Source organism: Oncorhynchus masou, chromosome 33 (assembly GCF_036934945.1).
Source record: "Oncorhynchus masou masou isolate Uvic2021 chromosome 33, UVic_Omas_1.1, whole genome shotgun sequence".
NCBI classification, from domain to species: Eukaryota; Metazoa; Chordata; class Actinopteri; order Salmoniformes; family Salmonidae; genus Oncorhynchus; species Oncorhynchus masou.
This window is the reverse complement of record NC_088244.1, coordinates 30,210,070-30,237,838: the sequence shown is the minus strand read 5'-3', so window position 1 is coordinate 30,237,838 and position 27,769 is coordinate 30,210,070. Positions and strand designations below refer to the sequence as shown.

The 27,769-nt window shown below is 42.1% G+C and overlaps 1 protein-coding gene across 3 annotated transcripts in view; it reads left to right on the top strand.

Annotated features, from left to right (window-relative positions):
* LOC135528222 (synaptotagmin-2-like) overlaps nt 1-27,626 on the top strand; it is a 73,033-nt gene extending 45,407 nt beyond the window's left edge. For 2 of the 3 annotated variants that reach the window (XM_064957158.1, XM_064957157.1), the window contains exons 2-9: nt 10,457-10,673; nt 11,081-11,241; nt 15,015-15,152; nt 15,797-15,964; nt 18,370-18,537; nt 18,760-18,877; nt 20,019-20,152; nt 20,993-27,626. In XM_064957158.1, coding sequence (XP_064813230.1) covers nt 10,484-10,673; nt 11,081-11,241; nt 15,015-15,152; nt 15,797-15,964; nt 18,370-18,537; nt 18,760-18,877; nt 20,019-20,152; nt 20,993-21,208 — 1,293 coding nt within the window. In that variant the 5' untranslated portion in view covers nt 10,457-10,483 and the 3' untranslated portion in view covers nt 21,209-27,626. The remainder of the gene's footprint in view (nt 1-10,456; nt 10,674-11,080; nt 11,242-15,014; nt 15,153-15,796; nt 15,965-18,369; nt 18,538-18,759; nt 18,878-20,018; nt 20,153-20,992) is intronic. The other variant, XM_064957159.1, reaches the window with a different exon arrangement.
* The last annotated feature ends 143 nt before the right edge of the window (nt 27,627-27,769 follow it).

Here is a 27,769-nt window from a genome sequence, read left to right as displayed (position 1 = left end):
GGTGCTGAAACTGTACTGTAGGGAAACTCAGTTGGTGCTGGAGGTTGCACTGTGACTCGATGGATCTGATCTCTGCTTGCATTACACAGTTGGAAAATATTGGTGAAGGGATGTGTATTCTTTGCTTTGCATGTTCTTTTCTAGTGCATACTGTATACACCTTTATGACAAGCTCGATCTTACATCTTGTGACATTTGTAGATTCTAAAAGATGGTGAAATTATGTAATTTACAAACCTCTTAGCTCCTTGTTTTATCTCAGTTTGTACTGTGACCAATTGCAGTTCTGGCTTGGGATATTTATATATATATATATTTTTTTTTAATATGTTATATTTTGCTTTAGGGACTTTGAATGAACACTATGGTTGTGAATATACAGTAAGTCACTCTCATTGGCCATGGCTCATTTAGCCTGGGTGGTTCTGTGTGTAGTGTAGTGGAGTAGCTACCTATTTTCCTGGAACATTTCCAGGAGGCAGCCCTGCTGACAGCTGCTTTGTTTATCCCACCAGCGTCTATTAACACTTCACCCTGTCCTGCACTGTCAGGAACCAGAACGTGGTGCAGCTACAAACACACGGCACCCCGCCTAACAAACACCAGTCTATTGCACTGTCTGTACCTGTTCTATGCTAGGACAGGAGCCTAGGGTGTAAAATGCACTCAAATAGACTCTGTGTATAGGCTAAGACAGGACAGAGGAGGAGCAGATAAGACAGAGGCTGACAGATATGCTGAGCAGTATTGGAGAGAGGAGACCGAAGAGGGGCCATGGGGGTTTTATGAAGTGCTGTAGGATGCTTCTTTTTTTTTACTATGTGTAATGTGGGATGTGTAGCCAGCGCAGGCAGGCAGAGCTGTGAGGGGACAGTTCCAAGGACAAAGCCCTGGCTATCTGGGGCTGGTCACTTCACACCTCGACAGTGCTGCTGACTTGCATTGTTTGGCTCGGCTCTGCAGCAGCCTGCCCATACATAGTCAGGACAGTAAACTGATGGAGTTCTGCATCAGAACGAAGGATATGGATTATTTCATAAAGCTTTTTCATATGAAAATATCACAAAGTGCCTTTGAATCAGGATACATGTATTTGTTGGTAGTTTTATATGTTATTGAGATGAGAGACACAAATGTTCATTGTTGTTACATGGTAATTTGAATCAAGCGTGTAAGTATTTCCGCCATTCCATCGGAAGTGGAAGTGAAGCGTCTTACGTACTGTAGACTACAGTCTCTGCCCTCCACCAGGCTCTGTGTCCTGAGGTGACTTCCTGAAATGCAAATCAACCAACCACATTGATCCTGTCTCTGGAGACAGAGTCTCAGTCTCTGCTGTTGTACCACTCACACTCAGCTAATCAATTTCAGGGGTCGGAGTGGTCACATGACTATCACAGTATGACACCACAATGCAAAGGGTGCCTAAGAATAATTGAAAATGACTAACTACACAATGATTTATCTAGTGTGTTTTTACGTTCAACTTGTATTTGCAATACATCTCATATGAAAACAAAAAGGCACCCTCATGGCCTGAAATCCATCATTGACTGAAATCCATAGCACCGGTAGAACAACACCCTTCGCTTTCTGATTGGGGCAAAGAATTGCTTTAAAATGATCTAGATTGTGGACTGTTGGATGTTGGAAGATAACGTTCTTCAGCCTCCAACACATTTATATCTCCGCCTGACGAATCCCTTGGTGGCTTTTCAAGTCCACCAGCTTTGGTTTTTGTCAGCCTCCACCATGAATTGACAGCTGGTGTCCCACTAAAATAAACTTAGAATAGAGCCTCATTTGAACTACTCTGTGTGTCCTGTCCTCCTTTCCCACAGTGTACATACAGTGTCCACCGGAGTGTCCATTTTGCTCTCATCTCAAGAGCTCCGGCAGCTGTTTTGTAAAGAAACAGCCCAGTACTGCAAGTGACAGCTTTCAGATACTTGTCGCTTCCCTAATAATTTCCTGGGTGGAATCAATCATGATTATTGTATTCATTCGTGAGTGATTGCCTATTTTGTATGTGGGTTAATGTGTGTAATTCTTGAGTTGTAATGCATACTTCCTCATTCTTCATGATTCCTGTGCTTTACCCAGCACAGTCTTAAAGGCAAATGTAGAGTCGGTTTATTAGGTATGGACTTGTTTGTTACGAGAAACGAGGGATAATACTATTTCTCCCTTCACCACGGCTCTAATATACGAACGACTCGCAACAGCAAGCAGATCATGGGAACTAAAATCTTTGAACTTTATATATTTTAGTTGATACGAGACTAAAGGATGTTTTTCAAAGGCTGAACCCGGAGCATACATTTTTTATTTGTTCTCTACTAACAATCTCTCAAGGTCCAAATTCCGTTTGCAGATTGCAGAGCTACCAGCTATCAGAGGTCAAATGAATGCATATGATTAGTATTTGTGACTCTTTCATCTGATACGTCAACCCAACAATAACAACATTTGTGAATGCTCAGCTGTCCACCTTTTCATGCCAGCCAGGTGAAGGTGAGAGAGTGATAGAGGCGGTCTGGCCTCGTGATGTTGTGCTGCCTGCCAGGCAGATGGGTCAGAGAGAGGCAGAGTGGACGGTCCAGGCCCTGTCATCAATCCCAACCTTCTGCCAACCGCCATGCTGCTGACAAGGCATTTTCAACACTCTTTAATCTGCAGAGGTGAAAGATAAGCAGTATGCCGCTTTTAGATCTGCAGATAGCTTTGGGTTGTTGTTGTTGTCCGGAAGTTACTTGGGCTCGATAATAAGTCGTATATTTACAGAGTAGAAGGGGACTGAATCTCTCTGCCAATGACAACGAGGGTTAGAGATTTCCAATTATTCTCTTGATTAATAATGTGTTATCATTGTGTTTGGACAACATGGTTATTATTCCAGGTCTCTCAAACATGGTCTCATCAGATTTCCTTTATAAAACGTGACTCGGAATGTCATCCAGTAACTGACACAGAAACCTTGGGTTATCGTTGCAGGAGCATCCATTGTGTTTGCCCTCCATTTTGAAACAAGAGGCTGTTGGGATCCCAATAGATGTCGTCCTATCTGCATTGCTGCAGAAGCCCGGCTCTTTCTCTGTTTTCACTACAGCTTCACATGCAGATTGGCTCACTATCTCTGTGGCAGTATGATTAATCGGCCTATCTGGGGACAGGCTGGGGGAGGGGAAGAGGAAGACATGGGACTGTAAATGATCCCAGCCCAGGCCTCATACGGCATTCAAACAGCAACCCTGACCCTGAGTATTCTGAACGACCCCTCAGATAATAGCTGAGTCACAATCAGCTGCAGGTAGGAGTTAGCTACCATTGTTTTATCCACGCCAGACAGTTTGTAAATCCTTCCTGCGGGATTGTCAGGACACAATGTTAAATGTTAGAGAAAGCTTTTCTTTGGTTCAGTTCAAACAGATCATCCACAAGGCTTTTCTTTTACTTGGAAGTGGTTTTGTGACATTTGAAGTTGAAGTGACACAAGGGAATGAAATTATACAAGCTATCGACCGTGAAAAGACTTGGATTGCACTGTACTGCAGGTGGATTGAACTTTAGCCGGACTGCCAGGTGTCCACAATACATTTCACAGCAGGGCTTTGTGTTCATGCGTGCGTGTTTGTTTGTGTGTGCGTGACTCCCATGTCCCTGTAAATGTCCTCTCCTAAGGGACTGCTCAAGCAGAGCTGATGACAAAGTAGTGGTGATCAATGGCTGTATGAATGTGCAAATGTCACCCTCCCTGGTTATATGGCATTAAGCTGGAGAGATTCCTGTCTTTACAGGAATGGGAGAATTGGGGATGGGGAAGAATGTTCTTACCTACTGTAGGCACTGGTGTGGAAACCTGATAAGCTGAACCCTTTCCAGACCTGGTGCATTACTGAAAGTCTTCTTGCTATCAAATATTTGTGCTAATGCCCAGAGATTAGATTCCTCATTTTATATCTTTCAGAGTAAAGATCACAACCCAATGGCATGCCTTATTCCTGATCCTAAACTAATGTACTCTGATGTGGTCTTTGAGACGGGTTAACACTAGTAGACAAGCATGCCTTTGGGTTTGATGAGACAGGGCTAGGGCTGCAATGAGTCAGCTGGATACTGCCGCTCAATGCCTATTCATTTAATTGCAAGCTTTAATTAAAATAGATTACAGTTCCCTAATTGCAGACTAATACACTACTAGACTATTGGGGGCATTCAGTGTGGCACAAGCCCAGAAGGTTCCAGGTCAGAGTCAAACTGCAGGACACTACATTGTCTTTAGCCCTTTGAATGTGGGCACTCCATTTTGTAAGATTTGACCATAGTCTCTTGATATTTTGTAAGATTTGACCATAGTCTCTTGACATTTTGTAAGATTTGACCATAGTCTCTTGACATTTTGTAAGATTTGACCATAGTCTCTTGACATTCTCTGAAAGCACCCCGAAGCAGTGCAAACATGCTTTGCGACTAGTTCCAAACGTATCTGACTCTGTCCTCGTTATAGACTGAGCTAAGAGCTCCATAAACCTGCTGTGAGAATGACTGTTGTTTGCTACATAATGGTTGTTGGCTGTGTTAGTAGAAAAGCTTCTGTCTAAAGTACACAGCTTGATTTAGATCACATTCCCCTAACATTTTGATTATTGGAGACAGAGAAATTGCTGCTGCAGATAATGTGTAGGAGGTTGCAGTGAAAAATACTGTCAAAGTAAATGGGGCAAATGCTCCAAACATTGAGCTAGCGATGTGAGAGGATTGCCTGTGTCTCTCTCTGACTGATAACACTTCAAATACCACCTTTAGTCATCATCCACCAAATACAGTGGACATTAATTAAACATAGCGATTTGTGACATATTCAGCAGCCAGCTGTCTTTGAAAGAAACCCAGATAAGTACCAAAGTGTTTTCCACTGTCTCTTGTACTTATTATACTGTTATATTCAGTCCGAAAATATCTGTAATGACTGCACTCATGAGACATTTGTGGCAATCTCAACAACCAAATATTTGAAATAACTTAGTTCCAGAGCCAGTCAGTCAGTCCAGGTCAGACTCTTCATCTCTTTCTCCATCAGATGATACATAAGCAGAGGCAGCAGCCATTCTAGTAGTTTCACAGTAATCCTATTAAAACTTGTGCTCAAACTAGGCCATTAAGGCTCTGGGAGCCCCCGGTCCATTTCAGCAGGGGTAAATTGCCTTGCCAAGGGAAGTAAAGACTTTAGGAAACAAATCTGCACACAATATCTAATTGAAATGGCACCAGAAGCCTTTTCCGCTCAACTTCTCTCAGAGTCAGTTAAGATGCGTGGAAACTCAAGTTAACCTATTGGCTAGCATTCTAATGCAAAAAAAGAAAATCACGAAACGAATCACCTGAGGTTGGCCTATAAGCCTAGTAAGTATAAGAGTTGTTCTATAGGAGGAGGGGCTCAATATGTTTAGAGTGAAGGCTTGGGTACTCAGTCGAATAAAGAAAAACCACAATAGGCTATATCCAAAAAAGGTGTTCTGTTCAACCTTACGTCTGTCTGTCTGTCTGTCTGGCTCCTAATTGAAGTTATGTCCCTCTGTTCTTATAGGACTGGGATGATCAGCTCAAATAGACTCAGGGGAGGGCATCGTCAGGACTCCAGGAGTGAATCGACGTGACTACAGACTATATTTATTCTATTTCCATTAGCATAACCAAGACGCCGATGTTCGTCTATGATGTCGCCGTGCCGTGTCGTGTCTTGGAGCAATTAAAAAAAAAAAAAATTCTTTGTCAACTTATTGCAATTAATTTGTGCCAAGAGTTGCTCTGTGCAATTTGGATGGATATAATTGCTCTGTGTTAAAATGGAATGGACAAATATGTACACCTCTCTAGAAAATACACAAATCTAAGGCTTATAAAGGACTATCTGAGTAAAAAGGCTGTCTTGACTGTCTTCACTGCTCAGTACAATTTCCATGTAGCAGTAAGATGTCATTCAAATGAATGTATAGAATGCAGGCTGGATCATCTGCAGGTCATACGCACCACCCATACAGTCCCAGATGACAGGCAGAGGCCTGCTGTGCTGCAGGGGGCTAATACCTCCCATTGGGGTCATACTTTAGATCACCCTGTATCTCACAGAGCCCCCGTCAATGCTGTCAAACCTACCCTAACAGCCAACCATCACAACGGCTGACCTTAGCTGAGCTAACAGTCCTTGTGAATATAACAGCCTTTTCACAATGCTCACCGTCCAATACTTAATTTACCGGCCGGCTGCTCCCAGCATCCCAGCAACATTGCCCCCCAGCCACAGCCCACATGCTCGTATGACCAATTTTCCCTTTACATGAAGTGACCATTTTGAGCTGAATATACAGAGGAATATCAGCCAGCTTTGCCATGGTTTAGAATGATGTATTTTCCTTCCAAGTAGAGTAAAGGGGAGTGTATTCAAAATGTTAGCTCACTTCCGGACACAGGCAGGGCACTAGCAAACAGCTGTGCAGGAGTGGGATGGAGGCGAGGTTGTCAGGGACCAGGGGAAAACAGAGGACTTGTCCATCCGTCTGGCTGTAGGAGTGTGTTAATTAATCATAGTCAGGGAACTTGTTGTTGTGTAATGTAGCAGCTGCACTACTACTGCTCAGTGCTTAGTGCTCTCTGTCCTCAGATTATTTTCTGCCAGGACTGACCGGCGTGCTAATCAGCCCTCTGAGAAACAGAGACGCTCTGATGCATATAGATGGAGCTACTAGCAGCTCAGGCAGGAAACTCCCTTCAGCATGGATGATGATGTCACATTGCCAGTGCATGTTAATCACATCCACTTCCTCCTACACCTCATCAGCATACTGTACATGTATGTTTTTAAGTGTAAGTCTTAAGTATGTCATCCACAGACGGCGAAGTATGATCTCTGTAGCTATATGATACACTATGTTTTGGTTTGTTCTATGCCCTTTCTTGACTGTGGTAGGATAATTAGCTAAGCGCCTTGCCCATGGGTACCTTTGAAGGGTTCAGAGGGATCAGTTTGGATTTCTTTGCCATTGACCTGTCTGGCCCATAATTACATTTCACTTTTGTTTAAGCTGGGTAATATGTTAGCTAAGAGAACACCAGAACACACAAGGGAAACACAATGTGGTGTGTTTGCATGCGTGTATGTGTGCGTGTGTGAGAGAAAGATAGATTGATAGATAGATATAGAGAGAACTTTCGATACTGAGGTGTCCATACTGAGGTGTGACTAGAATGTGCCTTATTCATTACTCAAGGGCTTAAAACCCCAAAAGAAAAATGACCTATAAATACTAAAACAAAGTAGTGCAGCAATTAGATTGTAATTACTGTAATGCCTTCTCTCTACCATAGCAAGATACACCCCCATTACTAATGTACATGGTAATGACAATTGAACAGAGTGCCTCTTTATTTAAGTTTTCTGCCTAAGCTAGCTTTGCCATCATTCGTCAGTGAAACAGAGTAAATATTGAACTGAGGATTATACAACGCTCCAACATTGAGTCTACCCAAACATTGTTGATTTGAAAAAGCCACGTTCCTCTCTGCTTACCGACAGTAATTCCCCTAGCATCCACATCTCAGCTGGTAGTTCGCAAAAATACTGCAAACCACAAATGAGCTGTATAATTTCCTACCTTTTGTGGTGTGATTATTTGAAGTCAACAACGGTTTCTGAGAGCTGCTCTTTATTCCAGTCTGTTTTTACGCAGATGAAGAATACAGGCTAAGAGCCCTTGATTGGCATCCAATTCTGAGGCAGTGTGCTTAGTGATGAGGGCCAGATCATACCAGGAGCCATGTTGCTCAGGGATGTGGAGGACAGCCATTTTGTTTGAAGTTATGAGGAGAAGTAGAGGAGTCACTAACTAACCGTGAGAAACACACTGAGAGATGGAGCTCTACAGATAAAGCTGTTTCTTGTCACAGATCTGTAGCTAGTTGTTTAGTTAGTACATTTTTCATTTAAAGCAGTGGAAGTAAGTATTTGCCCATGTTTTGTTCGTCTGATATGCTGCCTCTAAGGACACGTCTAGATGGAGTAAATGTTCCTTTAGAATTGTGACGGCAAGGTTTAGAAAAGCTCTGTCCAGACCAGTTGTATAGTCAAACAAAATGATTCATGGGAGACTGCATTTCATGTAGTATTTAGACAGCATATTCATGATAAGATATTGACCAGACTATTGTACACATATAGTTAGGGCATTAAGGCAGAAGATAGACGTTCTATATATTGATATGTTTGATTGGTTGTTTATTTGGCTTGTGTTGTAAAGGAGGTATTTCTCATTGAATTTAAAGCCTCCTTCAAAGGGAAAACACCATCTATAATGAATTCACCAGCAGTAAGTGGTAAGAGCTGATCATAAAGCAGGGATAATGACTGCCATGAAGCATTGGACTAACCCTGGTCCTCTGAGCCCTTCCGCGGCCTGCCACCTTTCGACTGGAGAAGACATAAAACGCTTCACCGCACCATCTATCCCATTGTTAATTCAGTTCTGCATAGCCTAGTCTGCCCTGAGGGTCAAACAGAAGGATAAATCTACCCGCCTTAGAGCCAGTTGTTGCTCACACAACCCAAACACCCAACACTAAGTCTTCACAGCCAAAAGTTGGACTATGTGTGACACATACCTCATGTTTAACAATTGTCTGCCCCCTGATACAGCCCATCAAACTTTTGGCATGTTTTTTAACAGACATGCCCCACAGCCAATCAGACGCAGCGTGCTATTTGTAAGAATTTGATTGGGTGGGTTTGCCTTACACAGGTGGAGGATCCGCACTGTGATTGCCCCAGTGGCTGGATGTCAGCAATTACTATCAATTCTGGGCAGAGCAAGTACAGACAGGTCACCTCCCCTAACACCCCTGGCTTACAGGCTGGCTGAACATTCAAAGTCTTTGATGTTATTTCACATTTACATTTTAGTCATTTATAGCAGACGCTCTTATCCAGAGCGACTTGCAGTTATTAATCTTAAGATAGCTAGGTGAGAATCACATATCACAGTCGTAGTAAGTACATTCAAGACTGAAATGTATAATCCTGTGTTACTCAGTCGGTAGAGCATGGCGCTTGCTATGCCGGGGTTGTGGGTTAGATTCCCATGGGGGACCATTATGGAAAGTATGAAAATGTATGCACTCAAGAGTAAATTGCTCTGGATTAGAGTGTCTGCTAAATGACTAAAATGTCTTATTTACGATACTCTGTGACCTATCTACTGTATTTCAGCAAAATAGAATGCGTTTAAATGGAAGAGCAATGAAATCCAGACCAGTTTCTGCCTCGAGAGTCTTGAGACAGAGCATTTAGGATGCGCAAGATGGTGGAGAAAGAGGAGAAACTATTAGGCGAGATGTCAGGGAAAACACTGTTTACATGGGGTGTGACACAGATAGCATGATGGTACACTATAGCTCCTGTCTGTAGACTGAAAATCTTCCCCAGAGAGAAAATCTGAATGTAATATGGTCTTCCCCACAATGCAAGTTATTTCTCCAAACATTCTGTAAAAAAAACACTGTAGTGTTTGAATAGAATCCTAACTGACCATTACTGTAATTGCGTGGGTGAATTTCCCTCCTCACTAACATTTTCTTTTAAAATGAAATGTTGCGGAAATGTGTTTTTAATACAACTACGGTTTATGATTCACTTAAAAAATGATTTGTTATCCCCTCATGGTCTTCTTTCGCTTAGCCAATTTAGTAGTTGCAGTCTTTCCACAAGCCATTTGTCTTCTGCAACATCAACTTGCATAACGTCGCGAACATACGTTATTCTAGTGTCATACCACATTCCTAACTAGTTCTAGTCCCTCGGAATAATATACAGGTGATCCTTTCTGTTGTCAACTTCATTCAATTGTTCACCTGCAGCAATTGAGACAGACAGTATCTTCATCAGTGGAGCGGAGGATTGGCGCTTGAGAAATTAGAAATCCTTTTTGTTTGCCAATATCGCCATTGCTTTAATGGAATCAGATAGAGAAGTCTCCTTTCATTAGGTTTGTCATCCTTCACAGCCCCTCTCTGAATCTGATTACAGCTCAATCACTCAATACTTGACACAAATTCTGCTCACACTCCACTGCTGTTTGTCGCAGTTTGACTCCTAGCCTCGATAACAGCTTTGTGACTAAATAACTGTTTTGACCACGCACAGAGCCAGCATCAGAGAATCAAAGCTGTCTTTTGCTGGCTCTGGCACTTAACTTCACACTATTCACACTACTACACTGATTTGGCTCAGGCATTCGTGATGCAAAATGCAAAGATAGATACAATGTGCTGTTAAAAGGAGCCGGTGTAGTATTACAAATGATGCACCTGAATAGCAACAGCCTTGCTCCAAGATTGTCCAGAATGTTAAGGACCTGTGTGTGGCCTTTATGACTCGGTGTTAACAGCCCTCTTTCTCTGTTCATAGGGACTGTGTTTGGTCTAGCTGTCTAGGATGAAGTGGAACCTGTTCAAGAAAAAGCCTGAAGCCATGGTCGGACCTGAGCCCACCGGGGCTGCTGTCTTAACTGTGGCCCCTGGCCCCGTGGCCTCCACCGCAGCTGACAACTCCACAGAGGCTGTCAAGAACGGCGACTTCGACGACATCAAGAATAAGTTCCTCAATGAGATCGACAAGATCCCATGTGAGTGCCTGTCTGGTGAGAGGCTGGGCTGGACGTTGCACAGCAACTAACACTCAGACCTGTCCAGATGAGATTTCATGACTTTTATTGATAATACTCTAAAAACAATGGCTTTGGAATTAGATCTGTTCTTCCCCTGAAGCCATCGACGTGCCCATTATGCCATTATTCAGTATCGATCAGGTGGTGTTGTTCCTAATGGCATTCTCTAAAAATCGAATTTGCACAAAATGTAATTGTTAACTAAGCAAGGGCCTCTATACTATGACTTTGGCCTCTCGTATCAATCAGCGGGGAGAAATCATTGGTTGGTCAAATGTCAAACCGTTCTCTTTTTTTTGTTATGTGTTTGTGTGTGTCTGTGTTTGTTGTGTTTGTGTGTGTGTGCGTTTGGGTGTGTATATCAGTGCCGTCATGGGCCATCATCGCCATCGCTGTGGTAGCTGCTACCCTGATTCTCACCTGCTGCTTCTGCATCGTTAAGAAGTGCTGTTGCAAGAAGAAGAAGAACAAGAAGGGCAAGAAAGGGAAGGGGGAAATGGGAATGAAGAACATGAAAGAAGGAGAGGTATGTTCAAACCTGGGGGGGGGGGGTATTGTCATGAAGGAGGACCCTGCATTTCACACAAACTAACTTTGGCCTACATTGCCTTAAAGCTACAATGACAAGAAAGCTGCAAAGCTTTAAAGATTGTGGATGCTTAACCTGAGGAATATGTACCAAATAATGCATCCCCCAAAATTATTTTTTGGATAATGGATCATTCCGACTTGGAAATAATAAATGTATAGTTATAAAACATAAGAAATAAGATGTCAACAAACACTCAACAAAAAGTTGCTCTTTCAGTAGAATATTTGTCAATAGCAGCATAGAGGAACTATTGTCCCCTAATTAATAACCACATCACTTAGTGGATGGCATGGTGAAAATTGAGCCATGTCTAGACATTTACAATTTATAGCAATTTAAATATTTTGTAGATAATTTAACTCATCATTGAACTGTCAACATCTCGCGAAAACATTCGCCCTTCCTTCTTCATTTCTTGTTGTTAAATATTGTGTATTTGTCAGAAATGTTTAGTCCTGCTTTCTCTTGTGCATTGGGACCTGGATAAAAATGACACAGCTGAGCACTTTTGCATGGGGGAATTATACTATTGTGGATGGAATATAAAGCATACCAATTACATCTAGCACAAAACTGCCACGGCAAAATTAGAATTTTAAATAGTCCATAGTGGTAATGTGGGGCTAAATGTCTAGTGTGCCATAGATCATTTTAGGAAGTACATTTAGAGTCAATTTAACATTCAACAACAACAACAGAAATATCCAAGCACTGATGGAATTAATTAAAACACAGTGCCCCTTTAGAGCTTGGAGGGGAGTATGATTATGTTAATGTCTACAGTTACTGTCTCAGGTGGGTTCTAGAACTGTGTCATTTTCCCTTGGCCCTATAGTGTAGTTGTTGACTCTGCCTCTGCTCTAATTTCCCTCTCTGGTGTCTGCTGTGAGTTCAATATCTTCCTTTCTCTCTGCTCTCCTCTTCCTCCTTCCTGCTTTGTGTCTTATGTGTGCTCCGTGTATCTTGACTGTGGTGGACTTCTCTGCCTACGGTAGGTCTGACGGCACGCGGCGCCCCTCTCTGGCCACTCTGTGTAAGCGCAGACCAGAGCAGGGGGAAAGGTGGTGGTGGGCTGGGCTTGTGGAAGGGGATTGGCAATGATGACAGTGGGTGCTATGGCTTTCTAAGTCTTGCAAGCTTACTGTAGGTGCTGTGGGTGCTTGTGGGTCTAGCTATGGGAGCGATTAAGCTGCTTCGCAAGTCCACTGATTTGATATGTTGCCACACCGACTGCCATGATGATGTCTTGAGTATCCATGGAGAGGTTGCAATTTGGGTAAAATATATATATTTTTAAACGATATGACCTCTGAAGTGGAAATGTTTGAAATGGTTTTGAAATGAACGTGAAACTCATCCTATGGTTGATGAATGATGACGAGTGCACTGAGGCAACCCAGTAGAGATCACTAACATGCATGTGCAAAGGGTGAGGTTGGCTATTTGTCAAATTATGGGTGAAACTTTACCTCATTGAGATCATTAAACATGTTTGCACAATCGTATTATCTAATCAAGCACATTATTGTGCATAGTAATCATCACAGAAGTATTTTACAGTAACTATAATACAAGTATTTTACAGTAACGATAATACAAGTATTTTACAGTAACTATAATACAAGTCTTTTCCCATGCTCTGCTTTGAGTGTGAAATTCATATGTCATTTCTACAACCTAAATTCAGCTGTGCAAATATGCTCAGAGATCAAGGTGAGATAAAGTGGTTTGTATCTCTTGACAAAGACCAACTCAAGCCCTTTCAGAAGGTACCATTGAATGGCCACAACTTGACTTGAGAGTAATTACCCTGGATGACCCATGATGCTGCTGACCCATTAGGTTTTAGTCAACGTGTCCCTTTCTCCCTGGAGCAGTGGTGTTAGTGGGAAAGAATGGTGGGCCAGAAAGTTTGACCACTGGTTAAAACGTGAGCCGCATTTGACTTCTCGTTAGACAGCATTGATTCAAATGTACAACCCAGAGGTAAGTACAGTACACCAATTGACCGCATAGATTTGGATTTCATAACTCCACGAATGAGCTCACGAACCAAAAGTCATCATAGTTATGACAATGGGGGCATACTTTCGGACATACCGTTCGGTATCCTTAAATCCCACTGCATGTATGGTATGATTTAGACTGGAACTCTCCAAAATAGCATGACTTCCCATGGCTGTGCAATTTTCACGTACACAGTTTTTCAGGATTGCAAGGCATGCAATCTTTACCAAGATTATTAGTGTTGTTGATACAATCCTTACATGTACATCAGAAGACTTTAAGAGACTGGGAAGAACTGAGTCATTTCATCTACATTTTGCTCTCTATACGGACTACTGTATTCTCCTGCATTGTGTGGCCTGGCATGCTCGAATGCAAAGCATTTACCACAACACATTTACAGAATGCCACTATAAAGAGATGGAGTGTGTGTGTATGTGTGCATGCGTGTGTTAGAAGAGGGAGTGTATGTGGGCTTGTGTGCTTACGTATGCTTGTTGTTGGTTAAAAGTATGCTCAGTTAATGTGAGGTATATACAGTATGTAAGGCTGTGTATGCAAGGGTGAATACAGTGTCTGTGTGAATGTGTTAGTAATTGGGTGGGTGTTTGTGTCTGTGAATGTGTGTTGTGTGTGGATGGCTGTCTGTGTTTTAGAATACAACGTAGAATGAGCTGCAGACTGCCTCGGTTCCTCTTCCAGGGTAAGCTCTGCGGTGAATAGCATGGCCCTACTCATTTACATATTGAGTAGTTTATGTGTCATGCACAATATTTAAAAATGAATATTCAAAAAGGTATGCAAAAAATACCTTAAATGGGTCAGTAATTCTACCATAAAAAAAAAAATGTATTTCACCTTTATTTAACCAGGTAGGCTAGTTGAGAACAAGTTCTCATTTACCATAGTGTCATGGTTAGCTATTTTGTTAATTGTATGATCATATGAACTGACAATGGGATTTGTAAATGTTGCCAATAACTATAGATACTGTACAATACATCTGTAACAAGCATTGTGTATTAGCAGAAGTTATTAGCTCATATCTGCTGTAGACAAGTGTTGCTTTTTCAGTAATTACGATGATTATGTCAGCGGAGGTGTAATCACTGCAGGACATGTTGTGGTATATTTGACTCTTATCACTCTATTATCACTCTGAGTGTTGCAATGGGATAGATCCTCAACGTTTCAGAAGCATGAGTAGTTACAGAGATCACAATCTCAGATCTGATCCAATCTATAGTACATGTCTGCCTCAGGGATGTTTTTATAAGATCTATAGGGTGCACAGCATTTGTCCTGCCTGGGGCTACCCCTGTTGCAAACTCTGACTACATATTGACTGTTTTACTTCACATTTTCTTATTTTTTTTAACATTCAGTATATCCCTCTATTTCTCTCTTCTGTCATTGACTATACAGTAAATAATGAACGATGAATATAGAGTGCAAAAGCAAATGGTGTCACCCAAGGAATAGTGAAATCAAGTCATGTTGCAACTAAGGTCATGTATGAAAAGATGTGCACACTGCGCTGGTAACATCTGGGTAAACAAGCGGGGGGGACGTGGCAGGTAGATGGCTGCTGTGACTAACCAGACTGCTGAAGAAGAACCTATAGGTGCTTTTTACTCTGTCTGTTCAAATGTCTGACGCCCCCCCCCTGCCCCCCCCCCCCGGCCCCCTTGTCATTCTAGAAACAGGACGATGATGATTATGATGAAGATGACGCTGAGACTGGTATGACTGGAGATGAGAAAGAGGAAGAGGTGAAGGAGAAAGAAAAGCTTGGGAAGCTTCAGTACTCCATAGATTATGACTTCCAGGACAACAAGGTGGGTGTTTTGACTTGAACAGGTGGCTTTCTTACGACCCATTAGCTAAAAAGACTATTTTACTGTGTTGGGAAAAAGTCCAAAAATAAGCTCCAGTGCACAAACGGCCTAAGCTTTTAGTCCAAGTTAGTTTTCAAAGCAATTGATTTATGCCATTTGGTGAGTGTTTTTTAGCCTCCAAAAAAATGCAGCTTTGAATGAATATGTCTTGGTTGGGCAAAAGCCAAGGACAGCAGTAAATGTGACATTTCGGACACTAAAGGATTGATTCAACCCATCATTCTACAGTTATCCTTTCAGGATAAAATCAGTCAAACTTTTACCAAGACTCCATTCCTTGTTTGTGTTATATAAGCAACGTATGAATGGATTTCCTTGACCTGTTACGCAGCGTTTGCTCCGTCCTCTTACTCTTCTGTGGAGAATCTTCTTTGTTCACTGAGACCTTGAGGAGCACACAACAGACTAAAGCTTCGTAACGTGTTATACAAGCATAAAGCAAAGGCTTTCTTTCATCTGTTCAAATAAATATCTGTTCCAAGAACAGAAGGTCGTCTCCGGAACTGTGAGCTGACACTTTCTGGGTACATAGTGCATTGAGGCAGATTGACTGACCCCTTTGACCCTTGACCTCTAACCCCCAGCTCACAGTGGGCCTCCTCCAAGCAGCTGATCTCCTCTCCATGGACAGCGGTGGCACATCGGACCCCTATGTCAAGGTCTACGTCCTCCCAGACAAGAAGAAGCATTTTACCACCAAAGTGCACAAGAAGACACTGAATCCTACCTTCAATGAGACCTTCATCTTCAAGGTAGGCTACTGTACTTTGATCTCTCTCCTATACCGTATATCAGAATTATAAAGATAAATCTAATAGTCCTAAACTATGGTGGATGACCAGACCATAACTCCTGCCAGACAGCCAGTTTCCCAAAGTCTGATGCATCAGCTATGCTTTCTCTCTCATTCGATTCATCTACTGGACTGATGTTTCAGATAACACCTCATAATTATGTCAGCAGCATACCACCCCGCATACCACTGCTGGCTTGCTTTGAAGCTAAGCAGGGTTGGTCCTGGTCAGTTCCTGGATGGGAGACCAGATGCTGCTGGAAGTGGTGTTGGAGGGCCAGTAGGAGGCACTCTTTCCTCTGGTCTAAAAAAATATCTCAATACCCCAGGGCAGTGATTGGGGACACTGCCCTGTGTAGGGTGCCGTCTTTCAGATGGGACATTAAACGGGTGTTCTGACTCTCTGAGGTCATTAAAGATCCCATGGCACTTATCGTAAGAGTAGGGGTGTTAACCCCAGTGTCCTGGCTAAATTCCCAATCTGGCCCTCATACCATCACGGGCACCTAATAATCCCCAGTTTACAATTGGTTTATTCATCCCCCTCCTCTCCCCTGTAACTATTCCCCAGGTCGTTGCTGCAAATGAGAACGTGTTCTCAGTCAACTTACCTGGTAAAATAACGGATAAATAAAATGATGGAGATTCCCCAATCCACTGCAGACTCCCTGCAGTGGATTGGGGAAGGGAGTCACTGGAGGGAGTCACTGCAGACTCCCTGCAGTGGATTGGGGAAGGGAGTCACTGGAGGGAGTCACTGCAGACTCCCTGCAGTGGATTGGGGAAGGGAGTCACTGGAGGGAGTCACTGCAGACTCCCTCCAGCTAGCCTCCACAAGAGTCAGCGCCTTGCATGTGTAGATGCTCAGATGCTTTTACACACATGTATTCTTTATAAGAGTAGTCCTCCTTTAAAACAATCTCTATTTTTCCCTCGTGTTTGTTGAATTAAATTAGGGTAGAAATATATCCCTATCGTATAAAACTATCATAAAAATGCCATATATCTGGTAATATCTGAAGTTCAAAGACATTATTAGATGATTTATCAACCATGACTTACAAGCTATTCTTCAGATATTGTGTAACCACTGTCTAATGTGTACAGTATATATATGACTCTAATTTCAGCAACCAGGAATAGCCTCAAGCGTACCAATGTTAGAATCTAATTAAAGCTACAGTCTGTTCCCAGGTGCTTTCATTAATGTTAGTGGGTGTGTGTGTGTGTGTGTGCGCATCTGTGTGCATATGATGGAGATCAGATGTATAGACTATTCATTAAACTCGATTCTGGCTAGAGAACGTGACTGGAAGAGCTTGGCCAGTGATAAAGCAGAACTTTTGAAGCCTATGAGCTGAGCTGATCTGAACAGGGGATAGGATGGGATTGAGCTGAGCTGATCTGAGCAGGGGATAGGATGGGATTGAGCTGAGCTGATCTGAGCAGGGGATAGGATGGGATTGAGCTGAGCTGATCTGAGCAGGGGATAGGATGGGATTGAGCTGAGCTGATCTGAACAAGGGATAGGATGGGATTGAGCTGAGCTGATCTGAACAGGGGATAGGATGGGATTGAGCTGAGCTGATCTGAGCAGGGGATAGGATGGGATTGAGCTGAGCTGATCTGAGCAGGGGATAGGATGGGATTGAGCTGAGCTGATCTGAGCAGGGGATAGGATGGGATTGAGCTGAGCTGATCTGAGCAGGGATAGGATGGGATTGAGCTGAGCTGATCTGAGCAGGGGATAGGATGGGATTGAGCTGAGCTGATCTGAGCAGGGGATAGGATGGGATTGAGCTGAGCTGATCTGAGCAGGGGATAGGATGGGATTGAGCTGAGCTGATCTGAGCAGGGGATAGGATGGGATTGCAATCCAGTTAAAGGAGAACGCCACCTCCCTTCCTCCCGTTTGACTGCTGACAGGCTGAGGCTTGGTTCTGCTGAGTGAGCAGCACACAATTCAGGCTGGCTCTGGCCCTCTGTTCCTCTTATCCCACTTATCATTCCCATACGCCCATCACTTCTCTGGGGGCAGAGAGAGCATCAGCTCTCATAGCAGGGAAATACAGACCAGACCCATTATAGAGACGACCAAAGATGTCCAAGATACTCTGCCCTCATTTATGCACTTCCATATTGTGAGATTCTTTGGATGCTACATACAGCTATTTGTGCATGTCTGGCTCTCATCATTCAAGGTCAAAGTATGTAGAACAGGTAAAAAATAATAATAATCTAAAATGGCATTGGCAAACCTGTTCTCAAAGACTCGTTAACACTCTCCTCAGCTAAGCAAAGGTGTTCTTGCTTCAGAGGGTAACATTTATAAAAGATGGTGCTAGTAATGTTGATGTTTTTCAGATTCCATTCCAAGAGATGGGTGGCAAGACTTTGGTCATGCAGGTCTTTGACTTTGACCGCTTCTCTAAGCATGACGTCATCGGAGAGGTGAAACTACCCTTGCACAAACTGGACCTGGCCCAGCCACTGGAGGAGTGGAGGGACCTGGACAGTGCAGAGAAAGAAGAGGTAAATGTGGAGTACTATCTCCCCACTTTCATTCAGTCCTTTGAAATATCATGTTCTGAATATCAGTTCAGAGCGATTTTTATCCTCATGGTGTGAATGGTTCCCTTATATAGGTAGTTCTTATGGGTAAGGACATGCATACAATGAACATTGAGGATGAATGTTATTACATTGAATACGTTGTGTTCTCCTCTTCACCCTCTTCTCCCATCCCACACGCAGCAAGAGAAGCTGGGAGATATCTGCATCTCTCTGCGCTACGTGCCCACTGCCGGGAAACTCACCATCTGCATCCTGGAGGCCAAGAACCTCAAGAAGATGGACGTGGGAGGACTGTCAGGTGAAATATGGAAAGATAATCACTGTGAACAACACACTGGAAACAGATGCACTGTGGAGTATAAGCTGTCCCTACCTCCCATATCCTGTTTCCATATGTTCCCCTTGGTCAAGGACAAGGACATTGTGCTGTAAGCACCAGTATTCTACCCATTCACACAGTACGAAATGCAAATCTGTATTCCCATTAGAGAGCTAATAAAAAAAGAATACTGCTATTTTCAGTGTTTCTTTGTGCATTATAATGTGGTCGAGGCTAAATACCAGTCAAACCTTGCTGCTGTAGACTACATTGCAAGCAGCCAATCTCCGGGGCGATTCGGTCTGTGCTCACGTGCTGACTCTGCAGTACCCACCACTCTCCTTTCAGTAGCTCCACTTTCCTTTCAGTACCCACCACTCTCCTTTCAGTAGCTCCACTCTCCTTTCAGTACCCACCACTCTCCTTTCAGTAGCTCCACTTTCCTTTCAGTACCCACCACTCTCCTTTCAGTAGCTCCACTCTCCTTTCAGTACCCACCACTCTCCTTTCAGTAGCTCCACTCTCCTTTCAGTACCCACCACTCTCCTTTCAGTACCCACCACTCTCCTTTCAGTAGCTCCACTTTCCTTTCAGTACCCACCACTCTCCTTTCAGTAGCTCCACTCTCCTTTCAGTACCCACCACTCTCCTTTCAGTAGCTCCACTCTCCTTTCAGTAGCTCCACTCTCCTTTCAGTACCCACCACTCTCCTTTCAGTACCCACCACTCTCCTTTCAGTACCCACCACTCTCCTTTCAGTACCCACCACTCTCCTTTCAGTACCCACCACTCTCCTTTCAGTACCCACCACTCTCCTTTCAGTACCCACCACTCTCCTTTCAGTAGCTCCACTCCCTTCAGCTAAACTGCACTGCAACCATCTGCTGGCGGTTTACTGCATTGCAGCCACTGCAGGGTTCCTTTGTGTTGTTACTAGAGCGCTGATGGTAGTGAAGTATTGTGTTTTAAAGATCAAACTCTGCTGAAACTGTGATAAATGGGCAGGAAGCTAAATCTAGTAAGCTACAAAAGAGCCATGTTTGTTAATTATCCCAATAGTGAGTCTGTGATCAGGCTTGTTTTAATACCTGGCTGTGTGTATCGCTCGCTCTGTGTGCAGATCCCTATGTGAAGATCAACTTGATGCAGAACGGCAAGCGTCTGAAGAAGAAGAAGACCACGGTGAAGAAGAACACTCTGAATCCATACTACAACGAGTCCTTCAGCTTTGAGATCCCTATTGAGCAGATGCAGGTAGAGTGTACAGCTGGGAACAAAGCACAGACAGACAGACAGGCAGGCAGACAGACAGACAGACAGACAGACAGACAGACAGGCAGGCAGGCAGGCAGGCAGGCAGGCAGGCAGGCAGGCAGGCAGGCAGGCAGGCAGACAGACAGACAGACAGACAGACAGACAGACAGACAGACAGACAGACAGACAGACAGACAGACAGACAGACAGACAGACAGACAGACAGACAGACAGACAGACAGAGACAGACAGACAGAGACAGACAGACAGACAGTTAGTTAGTTTATGGAGACTTCCTCTTAATTACACAGAATGGTCAATGGCAAATACATCTCAACTGATCCCTCTGAACCCTTCAAATGTGCCCGCGGGCAAAGGCACTTAGCTAATTATCCTACCACAGTCAAGAAAGGGCATAGAACAAACCAAAACATAGTGTATCATATAGCTACAGAGATCATACTTCGCCGTCTGTGGATGACATACTTAAGACTTACACTTAAAAACATACAGGTACAGTATGCTGATGAGGTGTAGGAGGAAGTGGATGTGATTAACATGCACTGGCAGTGTGACAACATCATCCATGCTGAAGGGAGTTTCCTGCCTGGGCTGCTAGTAGCTCCATCTATATGCATCAGAGCGTCTCTGTTTCTCAGAGGGCTGATTAGCACGCCGTGCTAAAACCAGAATTAAATCACACCCCCTTGTGTATCATTGCTTTAATACCTGTGGAATTGGATGATACACCCTAAATGACAGTAATGTGTACAGCTGGGTGGGAACAAAGTGCCCAAAGGCATACAGTAATGTAACACCTTTCTTTTTCTCATTCCCTAGAAAATCCAAGCTGTGGTCACAGTGCTGGATTATGACAAGATTGGTAAAAACGACGCCATCGGAAAGATCTGGGTGGGCAGCAAGGCGACGGGCACCCAGCTGAAGCACTGGTCCGACATGCTGGCCAACCCTCGCCGCCCCATCGCTCAGTGGCATCCACTGCAGCCCGAGGAGGAGATTGATGCTTCGCTGGCAGCCCTGAACGCCAAGAAGTAAACCTCCTCTACCCCAAACACCCATACCCAAACCTACCTATCCACCTCACCCCTGGTCATACACATCTCCCAATACTACATTCCAAACCAACACACCAACCGATTCTACACCCTTCACCGCAACATATACATGAATATACATATCCTAATTGACGTGATGAAAACATTATAGAATAGAAAAGCGTTGTATTCCCCCTCAGCTGTGCCATTCCACAAGGAGATGTTACAAGACAGATTACTCATTTGATTGCATTGGAAACATACATTTGTATTGGGGTTGCAGTTAGTAACATGTTATCATGAAGATAGAAGCCTAGCGTGTGAAAACAGGAGTCCGATGTGATGGAGGATGAGGAAAGTACAACATGTATTCACTCTTTCTGTACCTTTTCAACCCCCCTCCCCTTAGAGAAAACGTTTGCTTCAATACTGCTTAATACTTAAAATGCTTTATACTGCCATGTAATAGAGGAAAAACACAAGCAGGTTCATTCCTTGGGTGTATTGTTGCACCATGCTCCACACCTGCCAGTTACTTACTGACTAGATTACATTAGTTTGAACTACATTCCTAGAGTTGGGTAAAGAGTAGGGATAGCCAATATCCAGATACCCCACACTGTTAACACACTGCCTTTTTGATCATTAGCTCATCTGCTCACCCACATTCTCAGGTACACTGAGAGAAAACTGAAACGTCATGCCTTTCTTTCTAAACGGGTTGTCATTCAAAATGCTCCGCAACATGATTTGAAAACCTCTGTCTGGTGCTGGATTGGTTTCTTGTTCAATGATCTGAGACTAGTCTAAGTATATCACTGAAATTAACCAGGGGATAGTCTCTCTAGAGTGTCTCTCGATAACACAGTTTGTGGCTGTCAATCAACAGAGTTGAGATGTGAGACGTGTTTAGGATAAAGGGACTATGAGCCACTGTAAGGGTCTAGCTTGGGCTATGCTGGGAAAGCATGCGAGAGACAGAGAGAATATCTATGTGGAAACTCAAAGGACTGAATGGGACCCTGGTTGACACAATGTTGTTTGTCAGGTGTCTATTCTACTGCCTGCAATCTACCACCTTCTCCTCCAATGCCTCTAGTATATATAATCTATCTCCCTGTTCAGTGCTACTGCCATTAGTCATGGATTCACAACAAGGATTTCACTTCTTCAAAGGAATCCCTGTATCCGTCTTACAGTCATAAAGGAGACAAGCCTTCTAAGAAATGAAATAAGCAATTCTCAACTACCAGGGACGCCTTCCAATTAGCTGTGTTGTTTTTTACTCACCCTCTTATTGTCAACTTCAAACACTTTTTTTTTCCTCAAGCACTTTAAATCCAAATGTTCTGTTCTGCTTATCCTACTCTCCAAAAACCAGAGCTTTAACAATTTATTTTATGATGAATAATTCCTGGTAAAAAAAAAAAAAAAAAAACAAGAGCAAGAGAGGGAATTTGAGTGAATCATTGTTTTTGTTTGTTTGGTTTGATCATTTGTAACCTTGCCTGTCTTGTGACTATATTTTGATTGTTCTGAGAACATTTTCTCTTAAGTTTGAATGAAAGGATAAGGTCTGGAAGGGGGTACTGTTGTGTGTATGTTATACACAGATGGCCAAACTGCTGAGTCCAATTGCACTATACTGGATATCACTCTGTTATGTGGTTATAGACGTTGTTCTTTGATCTATGTTGTTTTGGTGACGAGATGTTGTGAGTTTGAGTTGGTTGTGGAGTGTACAGCCACACAAGTCAGGTCTCATATTAGAATGTCTGCTGATTGGGAAAGAGACACGTTTTAGTCAAATGCTGCTCCTCAGATCCTTCACTTGAATGAGTGATTTTTACACTTTGACTTTGACTTTTCTCTTGGGATAAATTTGATTATAAAAGTGGTCATATGACTGAATGAAATGTACAATTTGCTTACCCTCTTAAACATGTAAAAGTCCAAGCAAAATATAATTAGATAAGAGCCACCCTGGTCATTTGATGGAACATGAATTGTTCCTGTGCACCAAAACCATCTTGTTCAAAAAAACTAAATGGTACGAAAAACGACTCGATTGTGTTAAAGAACAAGCAAAGCAATTTAATGTTTTAACAGTTTGATAACTTTTATACTGGAAGATTTTGGGGAATTACAGTAGTGATTGTTGGTTAATGTATTACTTTTCTCTATTGGACAATCATTTCTTCATTTAAATGTCCAGTAGGGGTCAGAGTAGTTATGTTTTACATTTAGTTTCTTCTCAATGTTCAAAAAGCAACACTAAAGAAAAGACAACATGCAAGCAATCAAACAACCCATCGGTGTGTAGTTAGCTATAATACATAGTTCATGCATGTTTCTACAAAATACTGTACATAAGAGCATGTTTTAGAGATAAAGCAATTATATCTTGTGTACGTATGTGGGTGTCATTTGTCATTTTAATACTGTAACAATGGAGGAAAACGATGCACAGTATATTTTCGAAATGAATCAAATGTGTATTATTTTCCATGAATGGGTTATTGGAGAGAATGTCATAATATATTAGAAATACGATCCTGTCCACGCCTGAACTTTTGAGCAAGTGCGTTGTGAAGTACTGTGTGTGAGTTCATGTAGGATGAAAACGTAGCTGCATGCTTGCTATCTAACTCCTTGTGCTATTTCATTTGGACTAATCATCATTTATTTCATATGTATTTATTCATACAATATTTTAGTTTGTGATTATTTAAGTGTATTGTTGTTTTCTTTACAAATATCAAACATTTAGGGGTCTCACAGTTCAAGAAATACATATACCCTGAAGTGGAACTCTCCAATGATCAGTGCCAATGCTGAAATGAGACAGAACTGAATCCACACATCTCCACACTGTGGACAAAAAGCCCCCTATTGTACATTTGTTGGTTTTGTTTCACTTTGCGTTGGTTTAATGACCTGATACCCTTTTGCAATTCTGGATATTTGACAGTGTTTAATAAAGGAATATGTGTATGTGTATACAGATAGTTGAATTAGATCAAAACTAAAGCCATAAGACTCAAGCACCCAGCTCTTTAGAGCTCTGCTGAGTAACTAGAGTTAGAGAAGTGTTTTTGATGACACATCTATATATTCCTCGTTCAGTGTTTCTCTTCTACATTACCTTCAGAACTCTGTACTCATCTAGATTCCAGAAGGCAAAATACTGAGCAGTTGTGAGTTTAGTAGAGTGGATGTGATTTTGTTTTCTACTATGAAGTTGTTGAAGCTGTCTTTATTTTCTAAATGTAGTAGCAGATTTTTCTTCCTGTGATGTCATTTGTATATGCCTTGTTTTGATAGTAGGAATCATGGGTCATGGTCTTCTTATGTCAAAAGATGCTATCGGAAATATTCAAAAGGCGGCATGCAGAACATTTACATGATCTAACTGTGTGTCAGGCTGGTCTGTCGGTGATCCTTGGGCTGAGTGCAATTCATTTAGGACCCTGACTGCGGTCTATGGACCCCTCTATAGGAACTATGCTGTCACGGAACAGCTGAGTTTTCATCTCCAGTGGCTTTACAGACATGACTTATACATATGATATATCGTGATCAACGATATGCCAAACAATCTATATCTAACTTGTAACAATGCCAAGCCTCAGCATAATTGATCAACATGATCAACATCTGGTGCGTTCATGGTAAATGGTAAAGCTAAGATAAATAATCTAGGGCATAATCTTAGCCACTTTGATGGAAACTAGCTGTGTCAAGTCGACATTTCGTCTAATGGCAACACTATTTAAATAATAACAGTGTTGTCTGATGTCCCATTCAACATGTTTGCAACAATGTAATAGCAGGATCATTGATGTTGCTCCTTCACTCAATGTTACAATCGAACCTGTTGGACTGTGACCGAACCGAGGCACATTAATCCAGTTGAAGATTTCAGTGTCTTTCTAAAATACTGCCAGTATATCCATCTATATTTACAATTCTATGAAAATCCTCATCAGTAATCTGTTTGAATCTATTTCAGAGCCAAAATAATTCCACTGATGCGGATGCAGATTAGACGATAAGATAACTTTCATTAAAGGTTAATATACAGCACATTTGTGTCAAAAAGATTGTTTCAATGCGTTTTACACTGCCACGGTCATTGCAATCAAGACCACCAGCTGGACAGTTAGCTCTATGGAGGAAAGAGACTGAGAACTGTGTGTTTGTTTGTATTTATGTATGTGTGTTATAGCAGAGGTTCTCAAACTTTTTGGGGCCGGTGACCCTTTTTGTGATAGCAAATTCATCAGGGACCCCCTCATAACTTGAGTGAGATAAAAAAAAATAATATATATATATATATATAGCATACAGGGAGTTTTACTATTACTTCGGAAGTGCATGGCCAGACTAAGGAACATTTTAAAGGCCCACCTCTTGGCATCTGAGAAAATGTTGCAGTTTTCAAGCAAATATCCTGCAATTCTACACAATTTTGCAATGATGCAGAGAGAAAATGTTTGTTTTAAAGTTGGAAGTGTTTTTTTCCCCCTAACACCATACAGATGATTCAAATGATTAAAGCGTGATGATTATTTGAATCAGCTGTGGAGTACTATGGCAAAAACCAAAAGGTGCACCCCTTGGTGTCCTGAGGACTGAGTATGGGAAACCCCATCTAAATTGAAACAATAACAAAGAACTCTGTAACAACTCTTAAATGCATAGACAGAGCTATGGATACAAGGACTGACCATCCACACAATCCAAATGATAGTTTTAACAATATTTTGAGGCTATGCAGTGTTTGTTTACGTTTACATCGTTTACAAACATTGGAGTAAAACAAGGAAATATTTTGGGTTCTGATAGGGTATGGTATGACAGTTGAACTAAGCCTATGAGGCATTTATAAGTTGTATTATGGTATTCCATACCAAAAATGGATGTAGCAACTAAGGATTCTCGCTTTAAATTACAAAGCATTTACGTGTGGGGGAGGTACAATAATTATTAAGAAGAAAAATGGATAATTGGTGGAGCACTGTAGATACCATCATCCCTGTGAGCCTCCCAGGCCCACGTTGCCCAGGGTTAAGAACATAGATTCTAGATGAATAATATGACATTGTATTACACCCTCTAAACGTATTCCACAGATTCATTGAACCTGAAATATGATTTGAGATATGACCATGGACCCCACTTTGAGAACCCCTGTGTCATAGGAACAAAAAGCATAGGGCCTTTATAAAGTGTGCTGTTGCAGTGCAAAAACACAGTACTACTGCAACTTAATATACCTAAACATATATATCTGCATGCCCAGAATCCATAAACCATGCCTAATTGTACATTTGTGGTGATTAAAATAATTAACAAACATGTTTTTATTTACAATGGTTAATAGAGTTTAAAATGATTGCTATTATAGGATTACAGATTTGTTGATAGCCTAAATTGATAAATTGTATCTACCTTATGCACAACTGCTTCAGAAACTAACTGTAGGCTATATCTCAGCAGGGGAGAAACAACAGATTGAGAGCATGATGATTCACACACTACATACCACAGTTCTTTTGTACTACTGGCTGCTTTGTTTCTATTAAATGACATTTAAGTACATTATAAAAAGGGGTCAATGGGACTTAAAGAGAAACTCTCCAAACTAGAGTCCATCATATTCTCCAACTTCCATGTCCGCAATGTGATAGGGGGTGTCATTGGGCATAGGTCACTCACCACCTATCGATGTGTTCTAATGTCTATGTTTGTGTAGCTCACTTTGTACTGTAATAATCACTAGGTTAGTGTTGTGTTTCTTTGTGTTATATTAAGAATGCGAAACTGCAGTAGGGCCAATTGAAGAGACAATTATTGAACTTTTCCACCATGAAGTCACTGTTTTGTCTTACCATTAATGTGCTGTTGTTGTGGAACTGGGCTCGCGGAGGTCTTTGGATCCAGCATTATAATGACAGATTTTCAGAGGAACGTCGTCCTTCACGTTTACAACATGGATATATATACAGTACTGCCAAAATGCGCAGAATAGTACCAACTCTTTGAACTTTTCCTTCACTCCTCATTCTCCATACTAGGATTGTATTCCGAAAGACTGTTTTCCTTTGTTCTCTCTTCATCCTCTTTTTAAGCCTCAGAGGACCATGAGATTGTGCGTCCTCAGGCTGTGTTTCTCTGTGTCTTAGTGTTGTGGTGCGTGTGTTCATGTCAGTACTTGTGCCTACTGTGGATCGCATGCTTTAGCCCTTGACTGGACACAAAACGTTGCTCAAATACAAACTCCCTACAGCCCGTCAGCGGATGAGCATCGAGGATCCTTGTAAAGTTATCGAGGGAACCAAATAACTCAATACAGATCTATCATAAGTGTTACCAGCTCTGTACGAAACAAATAGGAAATAAAGGCATTTTAATTAGCTTGGATTCATGTGTTGTCTGTGCATCATGACTTGATTTTGTTCTTTACAAGGGGATTTCAACTTCAGCATCAGAGGGCTGGATTATGAGCTACCCATTAATTTCGCAAGATATCTGGAATTTATGGCACATTGGTAGTGAG